The following is an 18,046-nucleotide window of genomic DNA, read 5'->3' on the forward strand; positions in this document are numbered from 1 at the left end:
ACAACTGAAGAACAGCAGAATTCAAGGCTGAATTCATACTGGATAGACAACTACATTCACTGGGGCCCTCAATAAAACATCATTGATTTATTCTGTTTGAAGACCTTGTCCTCAGTGCATGGTTCACTGTGCTGAGTGAAGTGACAAACCTGAGATGCCCCAGACATTTTCTTGCATACTTACAACTGGTAGAATCAGAAGGTAGGCTAGAATTTCGCATTTCCGTACCTTCTATGTACCTGTGCTGAAAGGGCACTGTGTGTGGTTGTGACTAAAGAGTACTGCCTGGTAATTTTCTCTGTTCTTGGTGGAGAACCAGAGGTAGAGAGCTGAGCTTGGATGTTAGAATAAGAACTGTTTTAAGGTGTTGGATGAATAAAGGTAATACTGAAAGAAATGTGAGAAATTATGAAGAAATAAAACTATAGGAAAATGGTTACATATAGATGTGTACATACATGCATGTATATATGTGTTTCTTCAAGTTGTCTGTTGCTCAGTGCTCATCTCCCATTCCTGCTGCTGTATAACAGAAGTAGGTAGGAGTTGAGAATGTCACAGAGGAGAAAAATGCAAGATTTGTGATAGGTGTCAATGCAGGGAGGAAAGCAGGCTCTCTAAATTAGATTTGTGAGCATAACACACTGGCTAATGCAAATACTGAAATGAAGACAGGAGAATAAACCTTTGGTCATTTTTGTGTTAACATATCAAGTCATGATACAGAAGAAAGATGTTTTCTGCAATTTTAGTGATATCTAGAAGTTTTCCTCCTTTTTTTGGGCTTATGATGTGGAGATGGCTTTTTTAGGTAAAGGAATATAAATGATAAAGTACTAATAAAAAATTATAAGCTTAATCAGCTTATAAACTTAAATTATAAGCTTAACTCTTCACGGTAGTTGTCTGTGTTATGTTAGATGTATGATGATATGATATTGAAAAGTTTTACTGGGATTTGTATACCTTGCACTAGGCAATTTACTTCTGTCTCTTCCATACTGGTAATGCCAAGTTCAAGCCAAGAACGTACCCATGCTGTTGTTGCTTAAAAACTAGATTACCTTATATAACTAATAATTTCACTTCATCAATTCTAGCACTTTGAAGGCAGATAGTGTATTGAGGCATATGGTAAATATTGAGGCAAAATTGCTTCCTATATGTAAGTTGAATCTTGAAAGGTTTTGTATGCAGCCAGTATGTGCTGGTGTATATGTGTTCGTTTATTTGAGTATGTATCTGCCTGTATAATCCTTCATCTTCTTGTCTACATATTTCTCTTGTCAAGAGTAAAATCGTATTAAGCGCTGTTAAATAGTAAAGCTTTACAGTTAAGTGGTGTCTTTCATCCAAGCTTTTCATACTACTTTAGTTATTAATTAATGCTTAATAATCCTGGTATGTTATAGAATATATTATCCCCATTTATAATGGTTAAACAGAATCACATCGTAATTAAAAACTTGTCCATAGTGGCATTGCCATTTCTGTTTCAAAGATATCTTTATCTGTGTTCAGAGTCTTTCTGTACAATAGACATGAAGCACGTTAGTTTTTATCTCAATATGTCTGCTTAAGGTCAATTCTGGAAATGGTTGCATGTGTTTTTGAGTGGGTGACTGTAACTTGATGTGTTTAGATTAGTAACTGTCTGTGCTTTCTCCATCATTCTTTTTTGGTTTTGATTATTTGAGATTACTCTCTTGAGTTAACAAGTGTGATTGCAAGATGTGGTTTTTTGAAACGAGGACATAATGAGTTAAGTCAGTCAAAAATTGGATTGGTAATTTTTACACTCTCGTTCTTATAATTCTAAATACTCCACTGTCCTTTTGCAGGATGGATACATAATAGAGAACTGAACCAACCCCTCTCCCCTGAGTTCTGAAATATCTAAAAGTTAAGATAGTATTTGACTTCTTTTCTTTTCCAGCTTAACCCACACTATCCAGAAGGTAATAATGAAGGAAAAACTTTGGTAAGTGGAATTTATATATTGCATATAATTTGGGAAATTCTGAATCCTTAACTCAGTACAGCCCAGCCTATGAAAGTCCTTCATAGCTTTCATTTTACTTACATGTCACGGCCACTGGGATTGTTTTCTCTATCCTGTGTAAGATAGGGTGCAACTCAGAACTGGCGTTACAGGAAGTTTTCCCTCACATAAGGGAAATAAGAGGAAACTTTCAAATTCAGCATCAAATTGGTACAAGTTGGAAGCTGTTCTGCTTGGTGATTGGAGACATGAAATGTATTAATGCTTCTTAAATCAACTGTATTACTTCATGGCAAAACTCATCACCCTTTTTAGCAAGAAATCCAGACACAAGCAAATCTGGTTACTTAGGTGCACACAGCAATTCAGAGGCTCTGCTAGTGGAAACAAACCTCCTTGGGGCATGTTTGGCAGTGAAGTGTGGCTCTAAATCTAAGAATGTGCTGAGACTCCTTTTATTGCCTGTACTGCAAGCAGATATTCAGGCACAGGCTTAGTCTGAGCCCTGCCACACTTCAGACAACTCTAGCATAACATCTTCTCAAGGATCCAAGTTGTCCTTGCTGCAGTGTAGTTGGGTTGAACAAAGATCTTATCCCTTTTGCCTGGGAGGCAACAGCCTTTGCCTTGTACAATGTCAAGGGAATGCTGGCTAATTCTAAGTAACAGGCAAAGACAGACAAGTTGTAGTTTACAGTGTGTAAAGGAAGTGGAGTTTAAACCCTGGGGGAATCTTATTGTTACTGAGACAACAAATTAAAAAAAAAAAAACCTCGTTCCTCCATCATATTCATGGGATTGCTTTGAGAATGCTGAGATCTTTGAAAAAAAAATCAGTTCAATTTCTTTGTTAGCCTTCTGGCTTTTGTTCTTTTAGAGGACACATTTTCAAGTTTTTTCTCTGCATGGGGAAGGATTTTTTTTATTTTTTGTGAAATGAAACCCAAGATTCTTACATAATCACGTGCCTTCGGGGCTGCAATTTTAACAAAAATGGAGACTTGGAGGAAGCCCTTGGAGCTTTCAAATGGAAATGGAGATATGTTCTAGAATACCCTAGTGAGTAGGGTGCTTGCTTAGAAATGCTTGGGTTCATCCTCTTGCACAGTGAACAGCAGAGCTCCTCTTATAGATGTGCATCTGCATTAACACTGTGGTTCACATCATGATGCTACTTCTGAATCTAGTGTCCAGATTATTCCTTATGTAAGATACTCCAGTTCACTTTGCAGAGCAATCTCAAGTATATAAACTTATATGTGGCTGGATCAAAGTGAAAAGATACACATGCTTCTGGAATGTATCTAATGTCCTCCAACCTTTCATGGGTACTCAGCCCAAAAAAGCAAAAAACATAAGCTTTCCAGTTACAGCAATTCCAGTTAATCTAAATAGTTAAATATTTCCTAGACTGGATTGTAAAGAAAGTGCAAGAATAATCTGAACATGAATGTTAAAAATCACTTCTCTAATGACTTGGCTTAATGCTTCTGGGTATTGGTTTCAACTAAAACCGAGACCAGATAAATCAGATTAGACAAATACTTCCAATAAAAATGTAATCAAAACTGATTGATGATCAAAACTGGTATCTCTGTGGAAATTTTAGTTTACACCATCACCACTTCCTTGTGAAAAATGTTTTGTGAAAGAACGCCTAGCAATGTTTGGTTACATGTGCTCACAGGCACTTTTTAGTATGGTAGAAATCCCTTTGTATCCTTCACCAGTAAGTCTTGTTGGAAATAGCATGAGTCAGCAGTGACTATTTTAGGCCTTCAGTCTGTCTTGGGCAACTGAGCAGGAGAGCTTTGCATCCCTCTGCAGGAATTTATTGTAAGTTACAACGATGCAGTGTTTTCAATTATCTCTCAGAAGTACAATAATCTCACAATATTTGGAGTTCTTTAAGGACCAGCTATGTCAATCTTGTACCCAATGAGCCTATAACCTAGAGCACGTGCACTTTTTTACTCTATGATTTTCATCTAGTGTTTCTTCTGTCAGGTGACTGCCTATAACCGAGTCTCTGCAAATGCATCTTTGTTTTAATATTTTTTCTTTTTTTTTCTTTTTTAATTTTCTTTTTCCTATTTTGAAGTGAATAATTTTGAGATATTGCCCAGGAAGTAAACCTGCTGTAGAGGGGGAGGTGGGAGTGGACCTACTCCAGCAAAAGTTAAAATTGGAGTAGCAGGGATATGAGAGATGCACGTTTGAATCCTTTCAACTGAAGGAAGGAACTGAGCCTGCAGCTTGTGTTTTCCTTTCTTTTTTTTTTTTTTTCTTCTTTCTGCTAGTCTGTTGAATAAAAGGGTACCATCTCCTTCTCTTTTGTCTGGTTTTTAAAGGCAGCACAGCCATCTGTGTGTTTCATGCCAACCCTTAACTCCTAAATGTGTGATAGGGCTTCTTGTGCATGATTGCTGCCTGGTTTACAAGTCCTGATCACAGTTGCTTAGGCAACTGATTTTAGGAAGCAGCAGTGGAGAAGGATTTTCTGTGGTGTAATAGTGGATATAGACACCTAGGTTCTGCTTTAGTGCATCTTTTCTGGCTTGCCTCAAGAGATACAAAAGTCTGAAGAGGTTTTGACTCTGGAGAATGTAAATATTACTGGAAGTCAGTAGGACTTCTGTTCCCAAGCATTAAAGTTACACTCAGACTGTGGTTCATTGCTCATTTATGGGCTGCTTCTTGAGAATCCAGCCAAATTGTCTTGTGAAACACTGCTTTCATTTCTGCTAAAATTTGGCCTCAGAATGAGTTGATTAATATTCTTTATACATATTTGAAACTCGCTTTCATTGTTGAGATCTTTCTTAGGATTGAGACTGCTATGCATTTACTTTTTGTATTAAGAAGTTGGACAATTCTACCGTGGACTTCTAGGTGCAATTTGATAAATCTCCTTTGATTATATTTATCTGTATTTATGAATCCCAAACAAATTCTGCAATTCAAAGTTTTCTTTCTTGCATCCAAACCAGGTGACTTTTTTTTTCCTGATAAACGCAGTACATTTTTTTAGAATTTTATTTTACCTTCCAGCAACCAAGTTTGTTTTAATAAAATTTTATATTGTGAGATGCACGTGATACAGTTTAAACAAGTAGAATAGGCTTGGGAAATGTTTTTTTTGTTTTGTTTTTTAAGACTTGATTTGGAATTAACCTGGCAATAAACAACATGAAAAACAGTAAAAAAAAAAAAAAAACAAACAAAAAAAACCCCAAAAAAACCCACCATCTTCAAAATGTCAGTATTTCTGCTTATGTAAAGCCAGCAGTCAGACCGCTTGAGAGACTGGGAGGGAGAAGGGGAGACACAGATGCTGGCACATTATTATTATTCTGCTGCTGCACACAGGTCTGAATCAGCTCTGAAAACGCATACATTGTTTCTTACAGAATGTCTCTGGCTCCTAACAACAGAATTACAACGTGATGTCTGCTAAAAATGCGGTGACTCACAAATGAGTCAACAGTGAAGGTGTTATAGGAGGCTAACTGCTGTGCTGTCTGCCAGGGCTTTGTAACATGCAGGAGCAAGGCTGGCCATTAATTTACTCAACTTTCTTTTAATATAGAATTTTTAAAATCGTCTAACTTATGGAGTTCTGCTCACATTACTGCTCTCTGAAAATGCTGTTTTTCTAAGAGCCTCCTAAACTGGGTTAACATTGAAATACTACATGGTACTGGATTTAACAAGCATTTTCAGAACTCTGACTGCTATTAAATTTAATTTCTGCTGAAATCTGTAGTGTAGCTTAATGTATTCATTCAGGAGCAGAGCATTATCCTTATCTGTTTCTATGCCACAAGAGGTGGTTTTACCGATTGTAATTGTAGATTGGATTTCTAAAAGAAAAGGTATTTCAGATCTGTCACGGTTTTGTATTGCTTTTTGCAGTTGAGAGGAAGGCCCCTCCATAAGCAAAAGTCTATGTAAAACTTCTGAGTTTTAGGTGTGATATCCAGTTGAGATGATTAATGGGGATTTGGGTCACAATTAGTAGGAGCTGGGAAGAAGAGTTGTCTGCTGGGCTACAAGTCCAAAGAAAGACAAGTCTTGCAGTATCTGATTATTTTGTTTCTGATTATAATATGGGATTCATCTCCATTTATATTTTCCCTTCAAATTGCAAATACCATATTTTGCCTCTGGTTTTTTCTGAACTTTTAAAATCTGTATGATGCATAGCCGTGCAAATCATGGGTGCTAGCCCAGGAGTTACAGACTTTACTGTGAGCCTGGATCAGTATTTCCATTCATTGCCAAAATGGCTGTTTGTTTTCACTAGCTGGGACTCCTTTTTTGAACTCTCAATCTTTTTTTCCTAAATGAGTCCCTCCTGGTGGAGTGCCCAGGCCTCTGGCTGTGTGGTAGGGGGTATGTTCAGTTCCTCCTTGTGCCAAAGTCCTGTTGTGCATCTGAGTAGTGTGCTTTGTTTTTCTGCTACAGAATGAGCCTGGCAACTGGGGGGCTAACAGCCTTCTAGTTGAATGGATGCCTAGGTTTTTTTAGGTAGAGTAGACTGACTCTGCTCTTTGTACCTCCTGGTATTTGGACTGACTCATTCTTTGGAAGGTGTAGGTCCAACTCCTGCCAGGCAGAAGGGGAGATGAATGCATTTCCTTCATCCTTGTGAGCAATTTAACTAGTGCATGACAGTCCAGCTCCTTCAGCTTGGATGTGTACCTGATTTGACTTGCTACAGCCTGTCGCTGGTTTACTAGTAGTTTGGGATAACCAAAACTATTTTTTGTCCTCAATGAACTTACTGTTTGCTGATATTGTTTTACCTGCAATTATTACGTTTCTTCCCTATACTCCTAGAATGTAATTCACCTGCTTCTTTTTTTTTTTTTTAAAAAAAAAGAAGTCATGGGAGTACTTTCCTTGACTGTCACTGGCCACATCACCAACATATCTGAAGCTGTTCTTTGGCTTCCTCTTCATAGTGCTTTAAGTGCAACTTGCTTCTCTCTAAATTTGAGTCCCATCACAGTTTTTTTCCTCTCATCTCTTCATTGAATCTGGTTTTACTGTCTGCATCTGCTTGTGTGCCAGTTTCTTACCTGGGCAAGTGTTGTCTTTCACCTGCTTAAGAATGCACTGCTTCTCCTGAGCTGATCATATTGTCGAATTAATTTCAAATAGTCTGATACTTGCACTTCTTTCCACATCCTCATATAGACTCATCTAATGGTTCAATAACGGGTAGGTTAAGTGCAGATTCTGATGACTGCTTACTAACTTCAACTACTCATAAGAAACTTTCCATGTGCAAGTGTGTGTGTTCTCTCTGTCTTATACAGAGATACGTGCACATGCACTCAGACATAAATAAAAATCTGTACATGTTCATATGTAGTGACAGTATTGCTATCTCTCATGCACTCCATGTATATAAGTTGTTTTCAGAGCTGTCATGTTGAAGGTCATTTTTTGTTAACATGTTTTTTTCCATGACTAGTGCTTAACACTTATAATCTAGATTGAGTTGTGAGATGTGTCTGAGATCTTAAAGTAATATTATAAGGAGAGTTCCGAGGTTTGTGCTGGAGTCTGGTCTGAAACTACTGTACAGCTCTTGTGCAGGTCTGATTTTGCTCGGCTAAGGTTTTGATTGCAGTTAGCAGTGTTGCAGACACTATTCACCTCTTTTGAAGTGAAATTTTTTAGACTAAAAAACAGGTCTTGCTCATCTATGCCAGGTCTGACTGTACAGTTGTTAAGCCTGGTTGGCAGGATTTAGGTCTAATGAGCCAACTTTGTTGCTCAACTGCAACTGTTCAATTGTTGGGAAGATTACCGAGCATGTGGAGTCAGCCCCAACCTGTAGGATGAGCTTCTTCACAGAACTAATGGTTAGTGTGAACTATTAAAGCACAGGAAACCTGCCTTTGACTTTTCCTTCAGTCATAGAAACCTGCACATATGCATAATGACCTACTGGTGATGGTCAGACATTATGTCATCGCCAAACTTCATAACACAGAGTAGAATGTAGTTTCATATTTTGTATTATACTTTTCCCAGAGCCCCAGGGGAAGAATACGCATAAAATAACAAAATTACAGAGTCACAGAATCTTAAGGGTTGGAAGGGACCTTGAAAGATTATCTAGTCCAACCTCCCTGCCAGAGCAGGACCACCTAAAGTAGGTCACACAGGTGGATTTTGAGTGCCTCCAGAGAAGGAGACTCCACAACCCATCTGGGCAAGTCTGTTCCAGTGCTCCATCACCCTCACAGTGAAGAAATTCTTCCTTGTATATCTTTGGAACCTCTTATGTTCCAGCTTTAACCCATTGCCCCTCATCCTATCATTGGCCATCATTGAGAAGAACCTGACTCCATCTTCCTTACAGTCATCCTTTACATATTTGTAAGTATTAATGAGACCACCACTCAGTCTCCTCTTCTCCAAGCTAAAGAGCCCCAGCTCCCTCAGCCTTTCATCATAGGGCAGATGCTCCACTCCCATCATAATTTTTTGGCCCTGCACTAATCTCCCTACAGCAGCTCCTTGTCCTTCCAGAACTGAGGGACCCAAAACTGGGCACAATATTCCAGATGTGGTCTCATGAGGGCAGAGTAGAGGAGGAGGAGAACCTCCCTTGACCTACTGCCCACAGCCTTTCTAACACACCCCAGGATGCCATTGGCCTTCTTGGCCAAGGGGGCACACTGCTCATAAATGGTCATCCTGCTGTCCACCAGGACCCTCAGGTCCCTTTCCCCTACATTACTCTCTAACAGTTAATTCCCTAACCTGTACTGATATGTGGGATTATTCTTTCCCAGATGCAAGACTCTACACTTGCCCTTTTTGAATTTTATTAGGTTTTTCCCCACCCAACTCTCTATCCTGTCTAAGTCTTGCTGAATGACAGCACAGCCCTGCTTTTTTTTGTATACCAGTCTTTTCAGATTGGAAACTGTAGTAGAGTGGACAGTTTCTGGGAAACCGTAACTAGATTTGAATGTAAGTTATGGTAAAAAAAATCTGGATTCTGGATGCTGTTCTAAACTGTCCTATGTTACTCACCCTTTTACAGACCAGTTTAGTTTTCCTTTTTTCCATTTTGTTTGGAAATTTAGGAAGTAGATTTTTATTTGATGTTAGACTCTGTCTCTCACCTATTAGGCTCTTAAGAGGATTCTCTTACAGTTTGCCTGCCCTTCCAGTTTGGATCTCATTCTGAGTATATAAAATAAAATGTGCATGTAAATCACAAAGAAATTTGGTATTTTCTCAATCCTCTCATATAGCTTAAGTTTCTTGTGCAATATTTCTTGGACGTGGAATATGGTAGGATGTGAGGACTGCCAAATGAGTTTACTCTTGTGCAAGATGCAGGAGATGGTTGCCCTTTGTCTCAACAAGCCTTCTTCTCTGACAACTAGATGAGCCTAAGAGGAACTGAGAGGATTTCTTCCTTCCTTTTGGTTGGTTTTGTATTTTTTTTTTTTTTTGTCCTTCTGTCTCTATCCTTGATGGAAGTAATGGGGATGGACAGCTGCCACTTTTTAGGCATCATAATGAAAAGATGAATGTTTTTGGAAGTATTCAAAAAGTCCCTTGAAATTAGATCATCACTAGCTATTTCTTATGTAGTTTCACTCATCCTTGATTTTGTTGCTTAATCTTAATTGACAATACGAATAATCAAAGCTTTGCTGTTGATTATGCCTTACAGTTTGGTTTTAATCAAGGTACTAATGCAAAGTGAGTACAGCCCAGCCTCCTTACCTTGCGTTGTATATGTCTTCCCTAGTGATGCATTATAAATCATTGTAATAGCATTTCAGGTTTCCAGTGTTTGATTTTTCTCATTTGGCTTTCTTCATTCCTCTTTTCCTCTCCGTCCGTGATACATTTTGTGTATGTGAAGGACTCTGGGCTGCCAGTCTCTTAATTGGTTATTAATCTTTTGTAATACGTGTAACACAATGCCCTAGAGGAGCAGCTTTTACTTACACTGATAATTCTGTTCGTTGTTGCATGATTGCAGGCACAAACTCCAAATTACTTCTTCAGGCAAAGATAACATGCTTAGGAAAGGTAGTATTTGGAGTCTGGGAAGACAAAGGTACATAGGTAACTAAAGATGAAGATGGCTGCTTAGTGGTGCTGGGTCACAAAATTCCCACAGACTTTGAGCAGATGATGGGAGGAAGATTGCCACCTTTGATTTGCACGCTTCTTTTGAGGCACCAACATGACTTTAAGTCTGTCATTTGAAAGCTAGGATCCTCAAAGGGAATAAACTTCTCCAGTTGCAATGGGCAAACTCCAGACCTATGTTGAATCCAGCCTCTGATGCGTTATCTGTCTGTGCTAAGATTTTTAACACCGTCTAGCTAGTGTTTTGTGTGTCCCACTTGCAATGGTAAGTTGATCTCAGTGGAACAGATATTCTGGCTCCTTCTGTTTGGTAACGCCATTGCTATGATTATGATCATGAGAGAGGGAAAAAAAAATGAGCAAACTTAAATAAAGCAACAGTGGATTTAGGTAAATTGCTTGTTTATTTTAATCCCCTCTCCCGTTTAAAAAAAAACCCAGTTTTTATTAGTTTTCTTCTCTTTAACTTTTGCCCTTTGCAAACCAGCACTGCGTAGTTACATCAGCTGGGAGTGAAGGGTCTGCTGCTACCACAGGTTTTTTGAAGCTGTAGGTGTCAGGTTATACCGCATACAGTTCTGCAGTCTCTCTGTAGCTTGTGACCTGCTGTTGCTATAATGACTGTCTGAGACCCCATGTGCCTGGGGCAAAGTGCATCTTTTGTATTGCACACTCCAAAGCCAGTCATGGTACATTTTTACTAGAATGTCAAAAGAAAAAAAAAGTACAATTCAGATGTATTACTTGTCTGCAAGGTAATTGGAGAATTTATAATGGGCCCTGATGCAAGCAAATAACCCTTATACCTAATCAGCAGAGAGATGGCGACCTTCCTGCTTCAAAGAAGAAACGCCAAGCAGGGGAGAAGATTATGTATACTTTGGTCTCTGTGCCACATGGAAATGACATCGCATCTCTCTTTGAACTGGATGCCACCACTCTTCAGAGAGCTGATTGCCTGGTTCCAAGGTAAAAAAAAAAAAAGGACAAAAAAAGAGGCAAAAAATAGTGCTGTAGTGACAGGATTTCTTCCTACGGTTATGCTAGTGAGTAAAGCAGAAAAAAATAAAATCAAACACAAGCATTATCCTTCAGTTGAAATTTGAGGAGTGTTCATGGATAAAAAAGGGATGTATAAAACATGACACTACTGCTGCGACTGGCTAAAATAATTATAAGGATAAAACAAGAGACACTTAAGAGAATCTCTGAAGAGAAAAATAATGGGCCTAAATATTGCACAGATGTATATATGAAAATAGAACTGAGCCCTATGCACGGTTTGAAAAAGAACCTGTACTGCTAACAGATCTAACTGAATAGTTCCCAACCAAATAACATGTATAGTGAACCGAGTTTCTGTTTCCCTGACAGTTTACTGTGCCACTGAACACATTTGTTATTCAAATGAATTCAGCAAGTGGCTTCTGGGTTTTAATTGTGACTGTTTGGAATTTCAGCTGTGTGCTTAGCTGAGATTGGTTAGATAAGTCACACGGTATTGGTCCTGACTGAATGGGCATGCAAACCCTTGGGGGTTAGTTGTTATGAGGGTGGATTTTAAAGCTGACTACCTGGAAATACTGATGTATTCAGCTTCGAAGTGTATTTGCTATGCTAAGTTTTGCCAGATAATTTGCTTACTCGAATACTCAAAGCCCATCAGCATGAAAGGGAGAGCCTGAATGAAGACCACAGTGAATATATTTTAAAAGTAGAACTCAGAGCAAAAATTGTAATTTATTTCTCAGCTCTACTTTTTTTGATAATACCACAGATTATCATATGGAAAGAATTTAGAAGAATCTCATGTCTGCTCTTTGTTCCCTTGATTTTCAGTTGAGAACTGGTACTGTAAATGCTTGTTCTTTGGAACATGGGTTTGCAGATCATAATGGTGAAACTGTGAAACCGTGGTCAGTTCTACTTTCTGGCTTTTGTGCTGTGACAGCATGAAGGGATTTGTTACTTTGCAGAAAAAATAAGAAGAAAAGAATTGGGTTTATTCATGAAAGATATTTCTGTTCAGATGGTATTATATAGCACCTTCCTTTTAAGTTTTCTTCGTAAGGAATATTTTATTCCTAGGCTTATATAAATGCTTAAAACCAGCATTCTGCATAATCACAAGACGCTGTTTTCTCTTGTTGCAGTTCTGATCTGGGTGAGAAAAAGAGGAGATGAGGGAAAAGGATACTGCAGTATTTTTTAGGTCTTCCTCACCCTTTTATTACAAGTGGCCAGTGTGACTTGTGCCCTCAAGTCCCATGTCACAGTCATGTGTTGCACTACATCCCACTTTAGCTCAAGACTGATACATCTAACCTTTGTTTGCTTTGTTCTCCTTTAGGAACTCATACGTCCGACTGAGGCATTTATGTACTAACACTTGGGTCACTAGTACCAGCATTCCAATAGATACTGATGAAGAGAGGCCTGTGATGTTAAAGGTAAGCACGTATATTTTGGGATTGAAATCCCAAACTCACTCCTGAAGTTCTCTACTGGTGATCTCACTTCTAACATATCAAATATGCGTAATAGTTAGGATAAAGGTATGAGAATTGCTTACTCACATTAAACCAAAAACTATTGCAGATTGGGACGTGCCAAACAAAAGAGGACAAGGAAGCTTTTGCCATTGTATCGGTTCCTCTGTCTGAGGTCAGAGACTTGGACTTTGCTAATGATGCAAACAAGGTTCTAGCATCAACTGTTAAAAAGCTGGAGAATGGAACAATAACCCAGAATGAAAGGAGGTTAGTGAGTTTTATTTATTTACCTCCTAACTTGGTGTTTGGTTACTCATGATGTCATGACATAGTGGTAATGGGAAAGTTAGTAACATCTGTGTAGACATAGAAGCAATTTGAGAGAGGCAACTCCACTGCTGAGACTGGTAGCCTGGGATTAGATTCCATCTCTGGCAGAGCTTCCTTGCTGCACCTCAGGCTGCTCTGTCTGTTTCATCTGTAAAATGGTGGTAAACAGTACTTCCCCAAGTCAATGGCTATGTAAATAAATGAGTACCTCTATAAGACAAATGCAACCTGTTTGTCTGAATTTCCTTTGATAAAGCACTTCTGAGCTGTAATATGGGGGTCCATTATATTCAATTCTCATGTACAAGAAAACCATCTATACAGTGGCCACCATGGCAGAACTCCGGTTTCATGTGGAGTTCACTGTACCACACATTCATGCTGGTAGAAGGAGCTCTCAGAGTGACTGCAAAACTGTCCCAATAGTCTCTTTCCTTTCTTATTTCTGTTTTTTCTTTTTATCTTTTCCTGTTTTACAGCATTTTGATGTTTACTCTTTGTATTCACCCATGTTTCAGCTGTAGTGCTATTAGAATGTCTTTTCTTCACATCCACCCCTGAATTAAGTTACTGTGTTGTACATTGTAGCCAAATATATCCCACTGCCAGTGATATAGTTCACTATTTGTTTTCAGCTGTCTGTGGTTAAACCAAATATTAGACAGCATCTCTGGCAGTGTTAATTTGTGGCTTCTATCCCACCATGCATCATATACAGCTTTTTGCCAAAAATACTCATTTTTGGAGACAAAACTAAATTTTTGCTGTCAGTAGCAATTAGACCAGATGGTTTAATATCATATGGAGGATTTATCGTAACAGGCAGGTCTGTAATGGCCTGGGTGTTGGTGCTCAGCCTTGAAAAGCCGTTGGGCTATTTCATGATTGAGTCTAATCGGAGAGGGATCCAACACAATCAAGGTGTGACAGTCCTATATTTACCTTGCGCTGCTGTGTCACTGCAACTCAGTGTTGTCAAGTCTTGATGTTGACAGATTGGTAACAACACACATGTAGAACGTTTTGGAGTGGTTTCAGAATAGTGCCAGTACTTGTTTGTTCCTGTGATTTCCTTTGGAAAAAACCCCAAACCTATTTTCCCTCTCTTATCACTTTCCTGCTCATCTAAGTAGGGGGTCTCAAAATGTTATTCCTGGTTTCCCCATCCTCCATCTACCTTTTCTACTTTTTCAGATGATGAGAGGGAGGAGCTTGCTGTTCTCTGTGGGCTGAGAGTCTTAAAGCCAAAGCTCACTCAGCGGGTTTGCTGAACAGCACATCCCTCTTGTGGGTAATGGAAACTTTGTGTCTTGCTCCTGGAGATGAGTTTGGAAATCTGCTGGACATCTTCCTGCCACTTTCATAGCATGCCTACAAGTTTAGTAATTATAGACCAGATGTTGTCCAAATTCAGATGATACTTCCCCAGGGTTGGAGATATGCTGGGTTTTGTTTGTAAAAGATCGCTAGTTCTTTTAAGTGAGATTCACTGGGGTTTGGACTAGATGTTCTACAACTACCCTTGCAGCCCTTGAGATTTTGTGATTCTGTGATCTTCAGGCATCTGTACCTTGCAAGATATTTTAGTAACAAGTAGACAATGACCACTTTCTTTTTACATTTGCGTTTGTGTTCTTTGTTTTTGCATTTTCTGAAGGTAGGAGAGAAAGAGTTGCCTCTGTCCTTCTTAGCACTTGCTTCTTTCAAATCTTCTTTCACATTGCAAAAACTGAAACAAATACAGTAACTTTTCAATAGTTTCCTGGGTCAATAGGGAAACCGTCTAGCAGCAGAATGGATTTGTTCCTCTAGTGACTCTATATCATCTTCTTTCATGGACCCATGTCTGTTATAAAGTATAAAAATCTTCACTAGATTGTGCAAGAGTGTTTTTCTACTGGTCCTGGGGCTTGAGGCCAGCTGGTATAGATTTTGGATTTCTGAATACTCTGCATCAAACCAGCAGCCTGTATTTTTCTCCCTTTTCCCCTCTGGTTGTTGTTTAATGCCTTGGTAAACATCCTTGTGATGGATGTAAGCCTCTACTGAATCAAGGTCTGGAATCCTTAAGTACATGTCGAACTTAACTTTGTAGTGATTGAAGCTCCATTGTGCTAGATAAAGCTTGTTCCAAATGTTGATTTTCTTTCTTAATGAATCCTAGCAAATGTGGAATGACTGTATATAATAATGATTTGTCTATTCATTCTAGGTTTGTAACCAAGTTACTGGAAGATCTCATTTTCTTTGTTGCTAATGTGCCTAATAATGGGCAGGAAGTTTTGGATGTGGTCATCACCAAGCCAAACCGGGAACGACAAAAATTAATGAGGGAACAAAATATATTGGCTCAGGTATGTCCTACTATATTACTAATTTGCTTGTATTTGGAAACAGACTGCATTTGATAGAAAATTGTTACTAGTATTTGAAACAAACTTGCAATGTGGTCCCAATGCTGCATGCATCCCTAGTATAGGAAAAATTCTAATGCCCTTACATATCCCTGACTTTGTGTGAGGGCCAACTTGCTCATAAATAAAAATTAATATTCTCTTGAAGTAGCCTACTGAAATTTTTTTTTTTTTTTAAATTGATGAAAAAAGATGAAATTGGACAGCAGCCAGTATTAGCCTCCTTTTTCATCCCTAATTTATCCAAAATTTAGGAACTTAACTAACAATGTTTAAAATTGAGGATAGCGCTAAAGAGAAAGCAATGTCAGTCAGGTTAGTGGTAAATGTAAAGCTAAATGCATAAAGCTGTAATGTCTGAGATTGGAGAAAAGAAGGCTCAGGGGAGACCTTATCGCTTTCTACAGCTACCTGAAAAGAAGTTGTAGTGAGGCGGGAGTTGATCTGTTCTCCGTAGTAACAAGTAATAGAACAAGAGGAAATGACCTTAAAGTATGCCAGAGGAGGTTCAGGCTGGATATTAGGAGGAATTTCTTTATTGAAAGTTAGATGTTGCACTCGGGGAAATGCTCTAGTGGTTGATAGGGCTGGAACAAAGGCTGGACTTGATGATCTTAAAGGTCTCTTCTAGCTGAAACAATTCTCTGATTCTATGCACTTCAATAAGACTCTTGTGCTGATCTTGTCAGCAGATATTTCCATTGACTGTTATAGTTTAAGCAAAAATCTGGGTTTGATTTTCATTCTTGGTGACTTTGGTTTTGAACAGATATTTGGCATCCTCAAAGCTCCTTTTAAGGACAAAGGTGAAGGCTCGATGCTCAGACTTGAAGACCTTGGTGACCAGAGATATGCCCCATACAAGTACATGTTAAGATTATGTTACAGAGTTCTGAGACATTCCCAACAAGACTATAGGAAGAACCAGGTCAGTGGTTATTTTTATAATTACGTATCCTGGGTTTGACATCATTCTCTGCACTTGCAAGTGGGTTTCTCTGCTAATGGTTAAAGGGCTGGGTTTTGTGTAGGTTAGTAGTAGTTTTAGTAGTAAGAACTACTCATGCTGAGGAACAGCGTTTTTGTTTTGTAGGCGTTTGTATATGAATTGAATGATCAGCAATGAATATCGCAGGTTCACCTTGTACTTGCACAGGCTCAGACTGGGATTGGGGTCTACTGCTTCATTCATGAGCTTCCTGTTATTAAAACAATGCATTTAGGCTTTGGATTATAAAGTGAGAAGTCTGCAAAACTGTCTGTTTCTTTTGCTTAAATATTTGTAGAGAGATGGCAGTGAATCAGACCAGAGGTTGTTTTGTCAGGTAGCCTGATTTTGCACTGCAGGAGACTCCCCAGGAGCAGGAAGTATTTCAGAACATACTGTCAACTGCTTTGCACATTGCAGTGGGGAAAACCTGCACTATATGAGACTAAATGGACTAGAGATAAAATATTTAACTACTATGTGTGGTTTCTTTGTTTTCTTTGTAATGCCTTATAGAAATATTTCTCCCTTAGAGGGCAAGAGTGGAAGGAGGGAAGACTTGGGAAAGAAAGCTGCTTAGTTTTTATTTTTAAAAAAATTGGTTGCCATTTCTTGAATTTTGTATGTATTTTCTTGGATTAATTCCTTTGGGATATGAAAGAATAAGACGAGTTAGTCATTGCTAATATTGAATCTATGTCTTGGAGTACATATTTTAGGTCTTCAGACAGTCTTATTCAGGCCAGTTCAGAAGAGGAAAGTTTTGAGGGATAATTTGGTTGCTATTTGAGCTGGATGCTTCTGGTTCTAGAAGAAAAGCATCGCTTCATAACAGATCATCATGGGAATTTTCATTTTTTCAGGAATATATTGCTAAGAACTTCTGCGTCATGCAGTCCCAGATTGGTTATGATATTCTGGCAGAAGATACCATCACAGCTTTGTTGCACAACAACAGAAAACTGCTAGAGAAACACATCACGGCTAAAGAAATTGAGACATTTGTTAATTTGCTCAGGAGAAATCGAGAGCCAAGGTTTGAAGTGGTCCATTTTTTTTCTGTATTGATAAGCTTTCATATTTGCTGTGAGTCTGACTGCTAGTCATTGTTTTATTGTCTCTTTCTCCCAGCTTAATTTTTTTTTTTGACCTGGCAGACCAGAAACCCACTTGTACACTGTTGCACTAGAAAATATCAGATCTACCTCTAATTCTTGAAATTTGACCATATCTGCATTTCAGAACTAGAGCTTACTGAAAAGAGAGTTTATACTTTACAGGACAATTTTGAAAAACTGTGTTTAGTTCAGATTGGGACAAGGAGAAACAGAAGTTTTAATTTCTCATAATTCTGAAGCTCCTTTGTGAAAGGAGCTTTGTGAAACTTTCTCCTGAGCAAACTGCCATTGTATTGGTTTCCCTGCTTGATAGTCTTAATACAAATTACACAAATGTCAGTTTTTCCAAGCTTTTATTTAATATCAAGTTCTGATATTAATTCTGATGTTTACAGGTTCTGATTCCAGGTCAGACCTGACAGGGGCCTAGAGCAATGAAGATCTCAGAGGTCTAGGGCATAGAAGTGAGCATGTGTCCTAGACCAGGTCTTGTTCCAAATGAAACATTCTTGCCTTCAGCTTCAATGAATTGGATTTTTTTTTGTTAGTTTTAGGTCAGGATA

The 18,046-nt window shown here is 38.6% G+C and overlaps 1 protein-coding gene across 5 annotated transcripts in view; it reads left to right on the plus strand.

The window, feature by feature from the left end:
* Positions 1–18,046, plus strand: part of ITPR2 (inositol 1,4,5-trisphosphate receptor type 2) — a 262,685-nt gene that overhangs the window by 63,344 nt on the left and 181,295 nt on the right. For 4 of the 5 annotated variants that reach the window (XM_062008731.1, XM_062008748.1, XM_062008754.1 and 1 more), the window contains 7 exons: positions 1,937–1,981; positions 10,956–11,110; positions 12,492–12,591; positions 12,740–12,900; positions 15,176–15,317; positions 16,147–16,305; positions 17,229–17,401. In XM_062008731.1, the coding sequence (XP_061864715.1) occupies positions 1,937–1,981; positions 10,956–11,110; positions 12,492–12,591; positions 12,740–12,900; positions 15,176–15,317; positions 16,147–16,305; positions 17,229–17,401 (935 nt within the window). The remainder of the gene's footprint in view (positions 1–1,936; positions 1,982–10,955; positions 11,111–12,491; positions 12,592–12,739; positions 12,901–15,175; positions 15,318–16,146; positions 16,306–17,228; positions 17,402–18,046) is intronic. The other variant, XM_062008738.1, reaches the window with a different exon arrangement.

The sequence above is a fragment of the Colius striatus genome, chromosome 1, assembly GCF_028858725.1.
Source record: "Colius striatus isolate bColStr4 chromosome 1, bColStr4.1.hap1, whole genome shotgun sequence".
NCBI lineage: Eukaryota > Metazoa > Chordata > Aves > Coliiformes > Coliidae > Colius > Colius striatus.